Genomic DNA, 18357 nt, shown 5'->3' on the forward strand with positions numbered 1-18357 from the left:
CCCTCTGTCTCCCGCTCTCTCCTTCCCTCTCTCTCCTCCTCCTCCTCAACTCAAAGTCACTGTGGACACCTCCCTCTCCCTCACGCCCAGTGTCACATCAGTTACCAAACCATCATGACTCAGCTTCCTAAATCTCTCATCTCTGGCCTGTAGCAGCCTCCTCACTGGACTCCCCATAGCCAGCCTACTTTCTCCATCACTTTCTGTGCAGTCAGGACAACCTACAAAATGAAAATCTAGCCAAGCACTTCTTATCTCAAAACCTCTCAAAACTTATTGTCACTCTAAGAATAAAGTCCAAAAGCTTTAACTTGTTGCTCAAAGACCTGCGTGATCAGCTCCTGATGACTTCTCCAGCTTTGTATCAAGATGCTGGCTTTCTTCTCCTACCGCTGAGGGCTTTATCCAGTTCCTCATGCCCCTGCTGGTCTCTTCTTCGTCCTCTTACTTCTGTCACCCACCTTTACATCCAGCCAGGTCTGTATTCTGACTCTTCCTCCAGGAAGCCGTCCCTGACCACTGCCACCCAGACCATCAGGTGCATGCCCTCACAAGCACCTGTATTTCCCTTTCCCTTCTCAAGATGCTTGTCACTGGTATCTCTCCCAGCCCACCTCCTCCCCAGCTGTGAGCTTGAGAGCAGGGACACTTTCTGTACTGTCCCACCCAGAGATGCAGTGCTGAGCTCCACATTGATTCTGGTGGAAGCTGTGTAGGAATTAGTGAGGGAATGGACAACATGAATGAAAGAAAAGGAAGAGAGGAAGAGATAGAAAAGATGGATGGGGGAAAAATAAAGGAGGGTAAGATTCACTGGGAGCAAAAATTATGTGCCAGATGTGATAGTGATTACTTGTAACCCCAGCATTCTGGGAGGCTGAGGCAGGAGGATTGCAAGTTTAGATCCATCCTGGACAACTTAGTGACTTAGCAATACCCTAACTCCATGTAATAAATAATAACTATTTTAAAGTGCTAGGGAGAGAACTCAGTGCCAAGGTCCTAGTTCAGTTCTCAGTACTGAAAAAGAAGAAGGTAGGGAGGCAGACAGGGTGGGCAGGAGGGAGGAAGATATATGCCATCTTTTTTATTGTTTCTTAAGGAATGTTTAGAGACACTGACGGCATGTTTCCTTCCATAGAAGGAATAACATGAGGAACTGGATAAAGCCCTCTATCCGTTCCCATAGCAATGAAGCCATCCTCTTGGCCATGGTGAGGGTTCTGTACCTGACCTGAAGTGATTTGTTTTTTTCTTGACCTGTAATGGAGGTGACTCTAAAATCACAGTTAACAATGTCATGTGCTTTACAAGGGTTATCCCACTGAGTGCACTCTCCTGCCTACAGATGCTATGTCATGAACTGGTAGAAGCCGTCATTGTTTCCGTCCTACAGATGTGGAATCTGAGGCGAGCAGGTGGTAGAGGTGGGTCACAAACCTTTGGTTTTCTGGCTCCAAATCCATGGCTTAGACAGTCACAGTGATGAGGCATGCCCAGCAAGAGTGACAGGCAGGTGTACATCTGCAAGGAATTTTTAGTATGGGCCACTGAAGGGTCCATAGATGGAAGGAATTGAAGAAACTTAATCTCAAACTCTAGAACTTTCTGTCAGTGTGGTGGATATGGTGGTCGACAGGCAGCTGGACTAGCTTGTGTAATTGAGCTTTGCAAAACAAATAGCAAATGGAGGTTCTATCCGTTCCCAGATCTCTTCCAAAAGGAGGACGACAGCCCTGTGGCTCCTCTAGGTGATGGATAGTAACATGCGCCCCCTACACGCATGCACGCAAGCACGCACGCACACGCATGCGCGTGCACACGTACACACCACCGTTTCTGGGGCCGGAGAGCTTCTGGCTGTGTCTCTCAGGTTCCATGTTTCAAAACACCACCTGTCCTGCTCCTTCAGAATTCTGAGGAGGAACTGGTGATAAGCGCCCGCTGTACTGGGAAGCAGGACCAGCCTATGTGTCCATGCTGTTACTTGGTCCTTCCTTCAGCACAAACCGCTTTAAGCAATGTGTGTCCAACAGATAGATGCCAGAGATACTCAGCAGAGAAGTGAATGCAGCATAGTGAGAATTACTAGTGGGGTGGTAAAAGGATCCATTTATTAGGCACTTACTATAGTCCATGTGCATTGTGAAAACGCAAAACACACTATTATCTCGTCCCATCCTCCCAGATGCCTTGATTTTTTTTTGTTTTTCTCTGGTACCGGGAACCGAACTCATGACCTTACGCTTGCCAGGCAGGCGCTTTTGCCGCTGAGCTAAATCCCCAGCCCCAGATGCCTTGAATAAGTGCTGTTTTCATCTCCATTTCATAGAAGTGGAAGCTGTGACTCAGAGAAGTTAAGTCATTTGTTCACAATCACAAAGCTAAGTGGAGAAGCTAAGCCTCTAGCTCCAAAACTTTTGCTCTATTTAAGGTGACACCCAAAACACAGTAAAAATAGTAATGAAATAAAAATTAAACAAAAAGTCATATGCTAAACAAATAAGCTTCATTTGCCCTCAACACTTAGCTCTTGTCCCCTTTCTGCAAAGTAACCACTGTTTCTGATAATCCGGGTTAATTCTCCAAAAATATCCAGGGTATCTCCAAGCTTACAAGGATGAAGTATAGATGGATACATAGACTGGATATGGAAATATATTTCTCTATCGATGTTGTCCACCTTGTTTTTCAAGGTCTTTTTATATCTAACTCTCATCCCTTATTTAGTGCCTGCCCAGAATTCTATGGCATGGATGTACAGCAGTTATTTAGTTGCCCTCTACCGATGAATACTCAGTTTCCTCAATCTCATGACGGTCTACACAACTCTGCGAGGAAGGGTTGTGTGTGCGTCTGTGTGCGTTTGAAGCTGTTCCTTACAGTCTATCTGCAGTTGTGTGTATGTGTGTGTGTGGTCTCTCTGTGTGTTTAAAGATGTTCTTTACAGTCTATCTGCAAGAGAACTTCCAAAATTTCGGTTGTCATGCCAATGATACCTATATTTAAAATTCTGGGTGGATAGTGTCAAGCTGTCATTGGAAGAGATTGCACCAAGCAGCACTGTGAGAGACTGCGGGTCTCCCAGACCCCCTGCAGTGGTACCCTGTCCAATTTTCAGCAATCATTAGTGCTCTTACTCCTAACTCCAGGTTGAGCCTGGTCCTACCCCTGGGATATAAGCATTAGATCTGGGAAGGTCAGAGTTATCCTAACTGCAGCCACAACACTGGGGGAATTCCATGGCAGTAAGGCTGTTTTGGGACCAGGATACTCATGTCTTTGGGATCCCCAAAATACCAGATGCTAACTTACTCCCCTGACTTGCGGGGGGTTGGCAGGTTTGCAGCTATGACTTAACTGGCGTGGGAGAAAGCCCTTCAGCTTGATTCCTGGGTGGTGCTCTCTCGGGGGTAAGACTGCAAATTAGCTGTTCGGGAGATGTAAGGAAGTTGATTGTTTTGGGTATATTTTTTAAGAGGAGCGCAGTTGGGTTTACGCTTTCAGCCTTTTGTTTGTGTGGGGGATGGCAGTATTTTATTTTGGTTTTTTTATAAGACTTGGAGAACTCAGAATGTGTTTTTAAATGAAACTGGAGGGAGATGGGAAACAGAGCTGTGACTCCATGAGCAGTGCTGTAGGTGTACAAGCTGAAAACAGCCAAGAGTTCATACGCAGGCTGGGTTTTGTTTTCTTCACTATTGTGCATTTGAAAGGTAATGCATGCGTGATTAAAAAATAATTTGCATGATATTCAAGTAGAGAGAAAAGGTACTCAGTACCAAGTGTGTCTCCCTCCTACTTCAGTATACCTTGTGAGATGCAGCCTTTCATGTCTGTTCCTTTCAGAATAATCGCTGCCTTTACGGGTATAGAACTTACCCATTTGCACCTCCTTTTTTTTTTTTTTCACCTAATGGTGAAAATCATGGAACTGACTTTTTACCTGAGAATAGAGATCCTCATTGGTGTAAATGACACATTCACTGTTCACGTGGTGGAAGGCAGGATTTTGGCTGCTGGACAGTTAGTCTGGGCCACACCTACTATGGCCTCACCCCGCATGGTTCTAGGTGAGTGTTCTCTCTTTCCATCCTACTTCCACCACGCCTCAGTGGCCAACCTCAAAAGCGATGAGACAGCTACAAATATGCTTTGTCATTTTTCTGGTTTCCTTAGGAGATACACATTTAGGAGGAATCTTGTGCCTGGATAAGTTATCAGTAGATTCCAAGGGGGACTGGAAGGACAGCAGAATAAAATACAGAGAGGACAGTAGAACACAGACAGTAGAACAGTAGTCATGCCTTAGACCCACACTGCCCAGTGCCCACAGATCGAGAGCCATGGGTTCTTGTTCCACTGCAGAGTAGTCACCATAGAGAGTAGGAGGTGAGGGTTAGGGGTGTGGCTCGGTGGTAGACCACCATTTTCATAATAATTTTGTTTAGCCCAGTATATCCATAGCAGTGTCATTTCCACATATGGTCAGTATTTTTAAATTATTAAGATGTTTCACATTCTTTTTCTCATTCTAATCTTTGAAAGTCGAGCTGTGCTTTGCTCTTCCAGTGCCTCTCAAGCTCAGCAGAGATGGCCCAGCCAGAGGCAGGGGGGTCAGTGGGCATCTGTGGGAAGCAGCTGCCATACTGGACCTCACCTCTGTGGATCATCCAGCTGCAGCTGGCCCGTACTTCAATTCTCCAGGCCTCTGTTTCTCTTTTTTGAAAGAGGGAACCAGACTGGAGATCTCAAAAACTCCTCTTCATCCTGGTTTTCGTCTGATTTTCACTGATAGGAATGGCAAGCCATAACAAACCAGGACCCACAAGTATCCCAAGAGCAGCATACCCTGCCTCATCTGTAAAATGGGCATCACTAAATATGAGCCCGATGCATGTGTGGGTGACAGTGTGGTGACAGATGAGTTTGTGCTTTGGGGAGAAGGAGGAAGGAGAGGCATAGTGCTGTGGGATCATCGTTAGGATTATGATTGACAATGGAGAACGTTCAGAATCCACGCTGAGCCCCAGGGCTGTATACATCCTCATTTAACATCTCTTAACCTCATCCACCTTATCTGCCTGCAAGATAGGGATAAAAATGGCACTGTATTCGTACAGTGACTCTAAGAACTAAAAAAGACACCCATGCAGAGGGCTTGGCACCGGGCTGAGTGCAGTCAGTCCTCAACCGCTCAGAAATGCTGACATTCCCAGCCCTCTGCTTGCAGAAATGAGGCGCTGGCAGGGAGTGGCACACCCAAGGTCACACAGCAAGGAGGTGGCCTCGGCTGCTGGCCTATCTTGGCTCCTTCCTTCTCGCTGGCAGTCCTCCCCGATAGCGACTAATTTCCTCACAGCAAGGTAAATGAAATAAATATACCCGAAACCGCTCGAGTACTGGAAGGAGGCGCAGGTCCAAGTATTGTTTCCATGGTATGTACTTTGGCATGCATGCTCATGCGACTTGCTTCAAATCCCAGCTCCAAAGGGCGGAGGCTGGGACGGCAGGCTGTTCTGCCAGCTTCCGTCTCCCTGTGGACTCACCCAGCGCCGTGACCAGGGCGCGGTTCCTCGGTGTGATTTCCAGGGACGGGTCCCTTTCTGGATGATGCAGAATGTCCGTTTGGTGGGACAGTGGCAAAGCAGAAAGTGCACCGAATCAAAACCCAGGAAGCCCAAATCGTGCCGTGTTACATAACAATAACAAGCAACCACGTTTCTGCGCATTTACTCTGTGATGTTAAGTTCTCTGCTTTCGCTTATTTCTCTGACTCCTTTCAGCTCCTCAGAGAAATGGTTTTCGATGAATGACCCCATCTGACAGATAAGGAAACTGAGGTTCAGAGCAAATAAAGAACTCACCCGGAAACACACTGATAGAGGCAGGAAGGACCTTAAAACCTTCCTGGTGGCAGGAGGATGACCTGAGGAGACTCATGGAAACTGGGTATCTGTAAGCTGGGAGAAGTGAGTGTCGCTGCTACAGCTTAATTCAGGCATCTGTCAAATGGGACTAGGGGACCCTGACCCTGGTCAGGACAAGGAAAAAATAATGGTGGATGAGAATGTTGTTTGCAAAGGAGAAAGAGACAAGGTATTGTGGAGCTGTTCAGATTATGATTGACAATGGAAAGTGTTGAGAATCTATAGGTCACACTATTGTGTGTGTGTGTGTGTGTATGTGTGTGTGTGTGTGTGTGTGTGTATATCTCAGCAGTCATTTCCCTGGCTCTTCCTAAGGTCCAAGAGGGAAATCACACCCATTTCCCAAGCACCAGCCAAAAGCCCTGCCTCATTCTAGCAGGCAGGAAAGAGAGAGACACAGAAAGACAGAAACAGACAGAGAGAGAGAGAGAGACAGAGAGAGAGACAGAGAGAGAGAGAGAGAAAATAAAGGGTTCCAGAAATGTGGAGGGGGAGGCATTATACATTGTTTGCTTTGGTCCTGTTTTCTTTTCTCTTAAGCAAAAAACACCAAAGTCCAATCTCTATCCTTTGCTAAGGTCTGGCCCAAGCCAGCATCTGGAAGAAAAGAGCTTAGTGTCTTTGCATCCCCAAGAATCCATCTTCAGATCTCTTCTTCCATGAAAAATCAGAGCCCAGAGCCAACTTGGACACCTGAGAGAGCTCTAGACATCCCAGCTGTCTCCGGTCCCAACTAAGCAATGAGCAGCCTGGGCTCAGTCCGCAGAAGAACAGGGCTCAGGGAGAGTTCAGGAGTAAAGAGAAGTGGGTTGGTCCTCCCCAGTGAGCCAAGGCACAGTGGTCCTGGGGAGTTTTCCGTGCACTCCAGAGCCTCAGCAGCAAGCTAGTGAAAGACACTCAGCCGGCTGATACACAGGCCACACACAGCAGAGAAATGACACAGCGTGAGGGCGATGCATGAATACACAGAGAGAAACACACACACAGAGTGGCGCCAGATGGAGACTGCGGGCTGGGCCGGGCCCGGGGATTCGTTATTCCCGCACCCACACAGAGGGGCTGGTGCAGTTACGTAATGCAAGCTGCCAAGATGCTAACCACCCTCCCTTGAGGGAATCTAGGAGGCTGCACCTCCTTTCGGGGGCTGAGCGGGGTCTCCGCATCCACCTCCTGTTCTCAGAGGCAGGAGGAGCTTGTCAGCTGCCTCAGCCCGAGGGTGACCCCCGGGAAGTCACTGAAAGGGAAACGAAAGAGTGTCAGTCAGTCATGGCAGATGGGGGCTCCCTCCTTTGCTGGAGCTGGTGGGGGTGCTCACAGGAAGGGGTGTGAGACTGAGATGGAACTGAGACTTGGAGGGGGGGTAGAGAAAGAGAGGAGGGGGCTCTTTGACGTCCCCCACCTCCACTCCCAACCAGCTGTCCTGCCCCAGCCCAGATGCGCCAGACGCTACAGTGCCACCCATGTGCCCAGCTCCCTGTGCAAATACCTCTCCTGAGCCACTGCGGGTCTCTGACAGTGGGGTCCCTGTTGGCCTCAGGTATTTGGCCACACCCCATATCCCTGACCTGAAGTGAGAATTGACTACATTTTGGGAAGCAGAGAAAATAACTAGACTATAAATTTTACATAAGTAGTGTATAAGTTTCAAGGTTCGTGCTCAAGAGTGGAGCTGACTCAATTCCAAATCTTCCTTCTATCGTTCTCTGGATGACCTTGGACAAGGAACTGAACCTTCCCAAGCTCTGGTCTCCGCGTCTATTAAGGGGTTATTGTAAAGCTCAAAGGGGAGGAAAATATATAATAAGAGTGTAAGTGCTCGATAACTGTCTACTCTTTGCCACTTTTTATCCTTCAATCAATAAATAACCGCAGAGCACCTACTATGTGCCTATGCTAACCCTAAAGGTGCAAAGTTGACTCTTCCTAATGTTTGTCCATGAGGGTCTCGGGTAGTTTGTGGGGTACAAATGTCTTCCAAAGTTTGTAATGGACCCATCTCTTTGGTGTTAAGAATATTTATAATGTGGCTAAATCTATGTTTTTGAGCTTGAAACAAGCTAGTAAGGGTCACGAAGGCCAATTGACATCCCCCTCCATGGATCCATGAAAGGAGGCATCATTCTTATTCCAGGCGTTTGTGGTGGGAGTCCTGGAGGTGGCCGGGACGAGAAGCTCAAAGATCCACACCAGCTGAGCTCCTGAGCTATGAACAGAAAACGTTTGCTGTGGGCTATGTGACAAATTGGTGTGGTGACTTTTGCCATGGGGAAGAGATAAGAAAGGTCTTAGGATGTTAGCATTTGGTTTCTGGGGCTGACTGTCCATGGTTTCCCAGAGAGATGCTTGGGTCTCTGAGGGCTCTGATCATGGAGATGAAGCTAGGCAGTCTGCAGCTAGCTGGGAACGGTGTCCCCTCGAGGAAGAAAGATTTTGTTGCCAGGTTGGCTTTAAAACTCCAAGTGTCTATTGGTTCCACTCGTCAGCTGGCTGCGTTTGTGGTCTTAGTTTTGAAGGTGTTGCTGGGTATACACTACTTCAATCTCACTCTCTTTTTGTCCTTCTTTTCCTCCTCTCCCTCTGCCTTCTTTTCGGCTCCAGAAGCCCCGGATCTCATCCCTATGTAACAGCCTGGTGACCAGGATGCCCAGAGAATTGTCCACATCGATCATGCGGCACTGCTAGACACATCTACCAGACACTCCTCCTCCCCAGTCTGCCTGACCTGTTGCTTAGGGACACGCGACACGTCCCACCACTTCTCCTGACATCTGCCTGATCAACCATCACTTCCTAGAGGACGGAAGGGAGGCAGACGCATGAAATCATGCCACCAACGGCCAAATGGCAGTAAGCGGTGACGCTGAGTTGACGTCAAAGGCAGAAGACTGAAGCGTCTGCAGCCCCGGTCTCCCCTGTTCTTCTCCCAGCACAGCCTGAAGCCTGACTGCTCCTGTGAAATCATCTTGCCTAGATACGTTTTGAGGTCTTCAGACAGGACTTTAGGCAGAGACACCATGGAAGATCACGTGTTCGGTGTTCAGCAGATCCAACCCAATGTCATTTCTGTCCGCCTCTTCAAGCGCAAAGTCGGAGGCCTGGGATTCCTGGTAAAGGAGCGGGTCAGCAAGCCACCTGTGATCATCTCTGATCTGATTCGAGGAGGGGCCGCCGAGCAGAGTGGCCTCATCCAGGCCGGAGACATCATTCTTGCCGTCAATGGCCGGCCCTTGGTGGACTTGAGCTATGACAGTGCCCTAGAGGTGCTCAGGGGCATCGCCTCTGAGACCCATGTGGTCCTCATCCTGAGGGGCCCCGAGGGTTTCACGACGCACCTGGAGACCACCTTTACCGGGGATGGGACCCCCAAGACCATCCGAGTGACACAACCCCTGGGAGCCCCCACCAAAGCCGTCGATCTGTCCCACCAACTGTCGGCAGGCAAAGAGCAGCCACTGGCAGTGGATGGGGCAACGGGTCCTGGGAACGGGCCTCAGCATGCCCAAGACAATGTGAAGGAAGCCAGCTTGCTCTCCCACACCAACGGCCTGGCTCCTCGAGCCCCAGGCCAGGACTCTGCCAAGGAAAGTGCCAACGTTGGTCACCAGGGCAGCAGGGAGCACAACGAACTGCTCAGAGAGATAGAGCCTGTGCTGAGCCTCCTCACCAGTGGAGGCAACAGAGGGGCACCTGTCAAGGTAGAGATGAAAGACACCGGAGTCCAGGTGGACAGGTAAGCCCCGCAGGTGTGTGCGTGCCTGTGTATCCTTGCGTGCATGCGCACTGAGACTCTGCCGCCCGGCAACCCAGAAGCCTGCCGGCAAGCTTACACGCAAGCTTACATGCACCTTCCTCTGAAGTGTCCCATCACAGGAGGCAAACAGACACAAAGTTGAGGAGGTACTAGGTCTTCCCACGGAGCTAATTAATGATCATGGAATGGGGCATTGTGTCTCCATCTTAATCCTACATAACTTTCTGGTCCCCCAGAAGGTCCTAATGTTTGTAATCCACATTTCAAGTGTGATGAGACAGAGGCTGGGGCAGGAGTAGGAGCGTTCTGAGGTCACCCTGAGGATGAGAGGCACAGGTGCACACGGGGGTGTGGCTCATGCCAAGGCTTAGGGAAGAGGGGGGAGGAGCTGAGCTCCGGGCTGCACACTCACCCTCTACTGGCTTTCTCTCCACATCTCGTTGAGGGAAAGGAACGCTCCCAAGGAAGGGAGACCAGTCAAAATACAGCATTGGCCCTGACCCCTCAAAGTCCCAGTCTTGCTGGGATGACATGGGAGCCGAGGCTCTAACCTAAAGAGCTGGCTGCTGGCCCCTCGGTGTTTGCCCCATTGGCACTTTCTGGTTCTCGGTGGGAACTGGCAGCTGGGCCAGGTGGTCAGTGAATGGTGGGGTCAGGAGATGTGAGGGGGAAGTTCCTCTCTAGCCCATCCTCTCTTGGCGTGGGTCAGGCAGTGGCCCTCCAGCTCCCCATGATGCCAAGCTGGGTCTGTGCATACCCACAAGCTCCCTGGGGACAAGCTGAGTGTCCTTGGCATCTTGAGAGTCAGGAGGGCATGATGGGACCCTCTGGGTGGAGCTGGTGCTGGGGGGATCTATGTGGCCCTGAATGCCCATTTCCAGATCTGCAGCCAGGATCAGTCTCCAGGGTCGTCTTACTGACAAAAATTAGAGTCCTCATTCACCTATGACTAACTGAGCCCTCCTGGGCCAGAACCCCATTCCCAGGGGAGCTGCCGCTTCTTGGAGTTCCAGAGCAGTGCCCTCAGAAGAAACAACCTGCCCAAGCCTTGCCTAGCCCTAGCGCCCACCAGGCTTCCAGAGTCTCAGCCGGCAGACATCAATGCTAAAGCAGCTGCCGGATCCAGAGCTGGCTGCCGTGGCCTTATCTGCCAAGAGGCATTGGAAAAAGGCCCCAAAGACTGCCCTGGGCATGACTTCTGCCTCCCAGTCCTCTTCCACCCTCCCTGTCTCCTCACCACCTCTACCTAGAAGTTCAGAGGACACCGAATGGGGCGCTGCCCCTCCCCACAGCACCTGACCTCTAACTGCATCCAACAGCGGTAGAAAGATCTGCTTTGGAGCAGGTGAGGAAGTTGCCCAGGGAAGTCCAGGACACTGGGAAGCCACTCAGCTGAGCAGTTCCAAGAATGAATGACATTTGATAATAAATAGCACTTACTCCCCTAGCTCAGTGGTTTGTACCTGTGTTGGAATCAAAGCCCCTCTCCACGTTAACAAACACTTTTAGATGCCTCCTGTACTAACCAGAAACCAATTTGGGAATAATATCACCTACGCACACAGGCTACTTTTTCATCCATTTAATGTCTTAACTGTAACTTAAAGAGGCAGAGCACACCTAAAGCCTAAGGACTGGCCCCACCATTGAACTTCAGCACTGTGACCCACCTCCCGCAGCAGGGTCAGCTGTTTGCACCTAAACATAGAATTGCTGCAGGACTAGAGAGCATCGCAGCAGAAAGACACAGGTGTGTTGTTTTGGCAACTCAAATGCCACCAGCAGTGTCGCCTTGGCGACGAGATTTTCCGAAATGGTGAACAGCTCTTGATGAAACAATGGGTCCATCAGTCTTTCCTTGGTTTACCTGCTTCTGGAGTGGTGGGCTTGGAAAATTCAGCACGGGTTAAAGACAGAGCGGGAGCCGGAAGGCCGCTTGGACAAGACGCTTTTTACTTCTGCGGGTTTGTCCCTGCTTTGCAGCACACCTTCCACCTTGCTGTCGCCTCCTCGCTCTGCCCCAGGATCACCCACCCGCACTGTAACCCCAAGCGCCCCCACCAATTGCCAGGCTGCTTCCTAGGGGCTGCAGTGGGGACTTAAATCAAAAAGTCAGTGTCCCAAATCAGGAATTGGGAACCCAAAGAACCAATGTCCTTTGAGTAGGTGGCTTTTGGGTCAGGCAGGCGTGGGAAATCCTCATCCCCCCAGCGACCTCTCCGTCCAGGCTTTGTCTGGGGTGAAGGTCAGCACAGGCACCCCAGATGCTGGAAGAACAGCCCCTAGCCTGAGTCCCCAGCTGCCCCGAGTAACGCCAAGGCTCCCTCAGCCCAGAGCCCACGTCCAGGTACCCCTGACAACCTCATCTCTCCTGCTCCACTGCCCTCTTTGCTTCCTGGAAACAGCCTCCGCCTCCTACTCCATCTCTCTCTGTGCTCGAGGGAGGAGGGGGGCACTTGTTTTGCGGGAGAAGCGATGGTTACACTAGAAACAGTCCCACCCCTCCGTCCCAGGAGGAAAGTATCCCCAGCGGGTGCAGAGGATGGGAGGCAGTAAATCTAGAGGCTTCTGGCACCTTGTGCACTTGGAGTAGGCACTTTAAAACACCACGTGTCATAGCGGAGCATATCCAGGTTGCTCAGCTTGCTGGCCTGAAGGAGGGTTCTAAGGAGGCCAAGGTCTCCAGTGCAGCCTCCATCTGGACAGCAGGTCAGCCTCGCCCTGCATTCTAATAATCACTACACACATGCACGCGCACACACGCATGCGCACGTATGCACACACCTGCAGAGGACTCAGTTACAGACTTCTTTGAGGGTCCTGCAGATTCCTTGCCGTAAGTAGGACATGTGGTTTCTGCCCATTTTCCAAAATGAGAGAAGTAGGGTTCAGAGAGCTGAAGCCACTTACCCAGGGTCACACAAGCGCTCGTCCCAGGGTGCTATCCTTGTACCTAAAAGCCTCACAAAATATGTCTAGAGTAAAGGACAAGCAGGCAACAGAATGTGGCTAGAAGAATGGAAGTGAGTTTCAGCCCTAAACAATCAGCTTGATTATGAGAGACAGGGAAGGGGGCTCCTTCTGAGGGGAGCCTGTTTTATAATGATTATTGCATCAACCTCTAAGCACTAAGCACTCTGAGGAAGCCTGACTTCATGCCAAAGTCTTTATGTCACTTAATTTTCTCTTCCCAGTGCCCCACTTGTCTGATGCAAAAACCAAGGCTCAGAGAGGTGCAGTCATTTGTCCCAGGTCACACAGCTAGCAAGCAACCAGTGCCTCGGGGCCAGGACTTGACCCCTGTGCTCTTGCCCTTGCTGACTTGGACAGTTGGCTACAGGGTATGTGGCTACTGGCCTCCAATATCCTTATGATAGTGGAATATTTTCTGAGTCTGAAAGGAAAACTGAGGCCCTGGGAAACATAGTACCCTGGCTTGCCTAAATAAGGCAGGTTGAGGACAAGAAGGAGGGGACACAGAAGGGCCTGCGCTTGTTCATTCCATCCGGATCCTTAGACAAACCCAGCATCCGGGTCCTCTCCAGCTCTTCAGTTCAGCCATGGATGGAAGTTATTTGGGGAGAGAAATTCAAGGGAACAGGGCCATCATCAAGAAGTCCATCCTTCATCTAGAGTTGCTTCCCACCTGCAGCTTGCACCATCTGAGCCCTACCCCAACCCCGTGCCATCCTCTCTGGACTGGAGAGGATGGAACCCAGGGTCTGCAAACTGAGCTCCATCCCTGGCCCTTTCTCATCTTTATTTTGAGACAAGGCCTTGCCAAGATGCTGAGTGGCCCAGGCTGGGCTCCTACTTGCGCTCTCCCTGCCTCTACCTTTTCTTTTTTTTTTTTTTTTTCATCTCTGAATCCATAGCACTGAGTTCATAGCTTGATCAAAGATCAACCCTAAGGCAGGAATGAGGGAAGGAGGGCTAGGCGAAGGGGGAAGCAAGGTTCTCCTCTGGCGGGGCAGGAAGCTGGCTCTGAGTTTGCTCAGCAGGCCCAGGGCCAGTTAGAATGCTGTCCATCACACTGCCCTCAGAACGACACCAGCAGCATCAATTCCAGGACTGCGATCCCGAGGGCCTCATAGCTTGAATCACTCTGCTGCAGCATTTTTCAGCCACGGAACGGAATCCAATTACTCAGCCTCCACCTTGATGCTCAGCGCGACCTTTCCTTCTCACCTTGGCCGTGCAGACGTGAGTGGCTTCCCCGTCCGCTCCTCCCCAGGCATCCTTCCTGCACTGCACCCTTTCCATCTGTGTCCCTGCAGGTTTGGCAGGTGAGCACCTGGCCCTGCATTCTAAGGACAGCAATGGAATCTGCAGGCTCACTACAAAAGGCACATTACCAGGTGTGATGGTGCATGCCTGTGATCACAGCTACTGGGGAGGCTGAAACAGGAGGACTGCAAGTTCAAAATCAGCCTGGGCAACTTAGTGACTTAGCAAGACTCTGTCAAAATAAAATAGCAAAAGGGCTGGGGGTGCAGCTCAGTGGTAGGGTGCTTGCCTCGCATGCACAAAGCCCTGGGTTTGATCCTCAGTACCAAAAATGTAAAAATGCACACAATCAGACAGCTACTCACTATCTTCCAGACAGCAAGTATTTCCCGAGTGTCGTTCTGCCGCTGGTGGTGTTCTCAGCCTCCTGGGTTCAGTGATAGACTTCAGCCCTCACATCAGAGACAAGAAATGAAGAATCTCCAAATTCAGGCACTTGCCCTCATCTTAGCTCGTGAGTCGTGCTCTGCAGGAAATGGAAGAGTGTGAAGAGCAGTGGCTTGGGGATGCATAGGACTTCAGATATAGGGCTCGGGAAGGCCAGAAGGGCCTCAAAACTTCAAATCAAGAGAGGGCATTCTTGGCAAAAGCCCTGAGGAAGGAGTGGGGGTGTTCAGGGGACCCAAAGACCTTAGGGGCTGGAGGGAAGTGAGTCAGGAAGTGAGGTCAGCGATGGGTGGGTCCATCAGTCATCGACCTCCGCTGGCATCCTGCCCAGTGGCTGTTGCAACAAATCACCCCAAACTCAGTGGATTCCAGCAAGATGCCCCGATGCTCCCATAGTTCAGGAGATCTTGAGTCTGAAGTGCGTTGCGCTGGGCATTCCTTTCTGGAGGTTCCGGAACAGAACCTACTTTCCTGCTTTTCTCAGCTTCTAGAACTGCATTCTTTGCATTTGCTCCTATGGCTATATCACCTTCCATGGTTCAGTTGACTTCAGCCTCTTATAAGTAAGGACACTTGATTACACTTTAGGGCCCACCCAGGTAATCCAAGACAATCTCCTCATCTCAAGATCTTGAACTTCCCATCCCATCTGTGAAGTCTAATTTTCCATACAAGATAACTACATTAGGCTGTTTTCTGTTACTATAACAAAATACCCAAGTCTGAGTACTTCATAAAGAAAAGAGGTTACTTTTGCTCCTGGTTCTGGAAGTTCAAGAGTGTGATGCTGGCACTGCCTTAGATCTGCAAGGGCATCACAGCAAATGGCCAGAGCTTGTGCAAGAGAGAGGGTCATACAGCAAGACAGGAAGCCAGCAAGAGGGGTGGGGATGGGCATGCTCTTTTAATAACTCTGTTATGAGAACCAACTCAGGGTCCCATGAAAACTACCTTAACACCTTGCCAGGCTGCAGCTCTGTGACCTGATTACCTCCCACCAGGCCCTGCCTCTTAAAGGGCCCACCACCTCTTAACATCACTACTCTGAAGACCAAGCATCCTTCACAGGATGGCGTGGAGGATGCTCTCAAAACATATGCAGACCATAGCAGTAACATGCATATGTTCAAGTGATGAGGACCTGATATCGTTGGGGCCACTCTGCAGCTCCTCCATAGTTGTCTAACCAGCACTACAGGGCAGTTCTGTGGCTGGGTCCTGAGCTGACCAATGGCTGTCCCTGTCCCTATCATTGGCATCTCATTGGACTGAGTCTAGTGGCCTTGCTCCTGGCCCTCTCCCTTCTATTACTCTATAGTTGCCTACTTCAGGAAAGCCCCTTACCCTCTCTGAACCCCAGTAAAAAATCAGATGTGGATCAGATGAGCCCAGGCTTCCTTCTAGCTGTACCATTCTGGTTCCTTGTGAAGGTCGGAGGTGGCCACCCTCACTGCAGGCCGAGCAATGACCTTGGCCAGCTCCTGCCCAGCCACAAATGGTGCATGTACTGCCCCATCTGACCTCCCCGTCTGGGACCAGCTCCCAGCATGAACACCCTTGTAGGTCAGAGGTCACAGTCTGAGGGCCGGGAGCACATGCAGTTCTCCAACTTGGATTTGTCCCACAGAATTTTCTGAAAAAAATGAATATGTGATAAAATAGAGAAATCCAGAAATTTTGCGTGAAAGAAAACCGTTTGCCCGCCTGTAGTTGCTATTCACAGGGGATGGATTCAAGGAGCCTGCTTAGATACCAAAATCTACAGATGCTCAAGCCCCTTACATAAAATGGCATATTTTCCCATATAAGCTACACACATCCCACTATACACTTCAAACCATTTTTAAATTGCCAGTAATACCCAGTGCAACGTAAAGGCAGTGTAAATAGTTGTTACACTGTACAGCTTAGGGAACAGTGGTGGCAAACAAATCTGCAGATGTGTAGTACATGCACCTTTTTTTTTTCAAATATTTTCCACCCACGGTTGGCTGAATTCAGGGAGGTGGGAGCCTCGGATGCCAAGGGCTGACTGGCCTGTATATCCGGGGCGCTGTTAGCAGGAGATCCTCAGCCAGGCACTGGAGCCCACGGCCAGAGCCGCACCCGCACTCAGCCCAGACCACCCGTTTTCCCGATGAGCCCGCCCCTACAGGTGTGCGTTGGAGGGTCTTGTCCAACTTTGGGGTGTTAGTCATTAAGAGCTGTGATCGTGACTGAGCCCCAGGGCCTCAGCGTCCCTCTCCGCTGCAACACTCCCTGTAGAATTCCTGTTCTCAGAAGCATCCTTTCTACTTAGCAAGGCCTTCCTGGGATCATCTTGAAAAGCTTCATAGAGCCCCCAGATCTGGTCTCCACCACCCCCAAAGTGTTTCTGCTTTACCTCAGCCCCCCGCATCCATGACCAGGTGGGGGCGGAAGCCCAAGCCAGAACTCTTGAGGGGCAAGTGGAAGGAGAGTCAGACACAACATGGCGTCTGCTGGAAGACCAGGGAGGGCTTCCGCCAAGGCCAGCTGCTCCTTGGCAGCCTCTTTGCCTGACTGGGCCTGAGCGGGCAGAGCCCCCCACTCCCTGGGCCTGGCACAGAGGCCGGCCCACCTGCTTCCCACCAGGCCTTTGGGGCTGGTCAGTGGCCAGCGCTGGCCCACGGGCAAGCTTTCTGTGGAGTCAGACCCAGAAGCCCTGTCTCCCCAGAGCAAGCATCAGGGGCCATGGCCTGCACAAACCTTGCTGGAGGGATCTGGCAAAGGTTCTGCGAAGCTTTAGAGGTGCTACTGCGGTGCTTGGCTGGGTGTGATCATCGGCTAGGGAAAAAGAAAGAGGGATTTAGTTTCGTTTTTGCCAGAAAAGGTAGAAAGTACTCAGCAGGTGAGAGGCAGAGCTGCACACCTGGACTTAGGTGAAGACAGACAGGGGACCCTAAGAGCTGAGGAAGGCGCTGGTGGGAAGGGGAAAGGGGCTGCTTTGGGCCAGCAGGGAACCTTACTGTCTGTTGCTGCAGTCCCTGCCAGAGCGCTCCCAGGGAAACGGGCCCCCTGTATGCCTCTGGACCACAGGACCCAGGGTCTGCACCTGAACCCGCAGCTTCAAGAATCTGAGCTCTGACTGTCCTGCCATCGGCTCAGATGCTCACCCAAGGACCTGTGTGGTGGGTAGCTCTGGGGGCATTGGTTTCCCCTGTAACACCGAGTCTGTGGGAGGAGCAGCTTTTCCAGAGCCATAAGAGCACCTGAGACAAAGGGTGCGTGGGAGCCACTTAGTCAAGGCAAATTCCTCCATCCCGTGTGGGAACGAGGGCCAGCTATTAGCAACAATCTCATGGAGCAGGGATGGGAGGAAAGAGAAACGTGAGGTTGGGCTGCTCGGCCACGCCCGCACCAGCGTGTGTCATCAGACAGGAGTCCCAGTTTGCAACACCAAGACATTTTGGGTTGCTGTCATTTGGGTGTGCCGTGTATACAGGCAGGGGAGTTTGCTCAGCATGCTGCAGTGCACGGGACAGGACCTGCCACAAAGACTTCTCAGGCCCAAAATGTCCACAGCGCCGAGGCTGAGGAACTCTGCTCTAATCGAGGTCCCTCAGGATGGGACCAGGACTCGTGAGCAGTGACAAAGAAGAGTCTCCCTGTCCAGCCTTTTCAGAAGTGGACAGAAGCCCTGTCTGCCTCCTTGCATGGGTTCCTGGTGTATCTTTTTAAATGGAAGATAGAGCAGTTATCACAACTGCATTTACCAGCCGCACACGTGTTTGATATCTAGACCTCGTTTGTTAGAAACATCCGATACTTTAATGCAAGGTTCTTTGTGTCAGATCCAACCAAAGGGCTTCCCTAGAGCCCTATTCAGACATTCTCAGCTAGGATAACAGTGAGAAGATGTCTTATTGTCTTAGTTACTTTTCTCTCGCTGCTGAGACAAAGTACCTGACACCCAAAATTAAGGAAGGAAAGGTTTATTTGGCTCACAGTTTGTGGAGGTTTCAGTCCATACTTGGTTGGCTC

At 50.8% G+C, this 18357-nt stretch overlaps 1 protein-coding gene across 4 annotated transcripts in view; it reads left to right on the forward strand.

The window, feature by feature from the left end:
• Nos1 (nitric oxide synthase 1 (neuronal)) overlaps positions 1-18357 on the forward strand; it is a 180846-nt gene that overhangs the window by 79825 nt on the left and 82664 nt on the right. For all 4 annotated transcript variants that reach the window (XM_005396543.2, XM_013520394.1, XM_013520393.1 and 1 more), the window contains exon 2: positions 8529-9660. In XM_005396543.2, coding sequence (XP_005396600.1) covers positions 8945-9660 — 716 coding nt within the window. In that variant the 5' untranslated portion in view covers positions 8529-8944. The remainder of the gene's footprint in view (positions 1-8528; positions 9661-18357) is intronic.

The sequence above is a fragment of the Chinchilla lanigera genome, unplaced genomic scaffold (assembly GCF_000276665.1).
Source record: "Chinchilla lanigera isolate Chin_1 unplaced genomic scaffold, ChiLan1.0 scaffold00054, whole genome shotgun sequence".
In the NCBI taxonomy this organism is placed as follows: domain Eukaryota; kingdom Metazoa; phylum Chordata; class Mammalia; order Rodentia; family Chinchillidae; genus Chinchilla; species Chinchilla lanigera.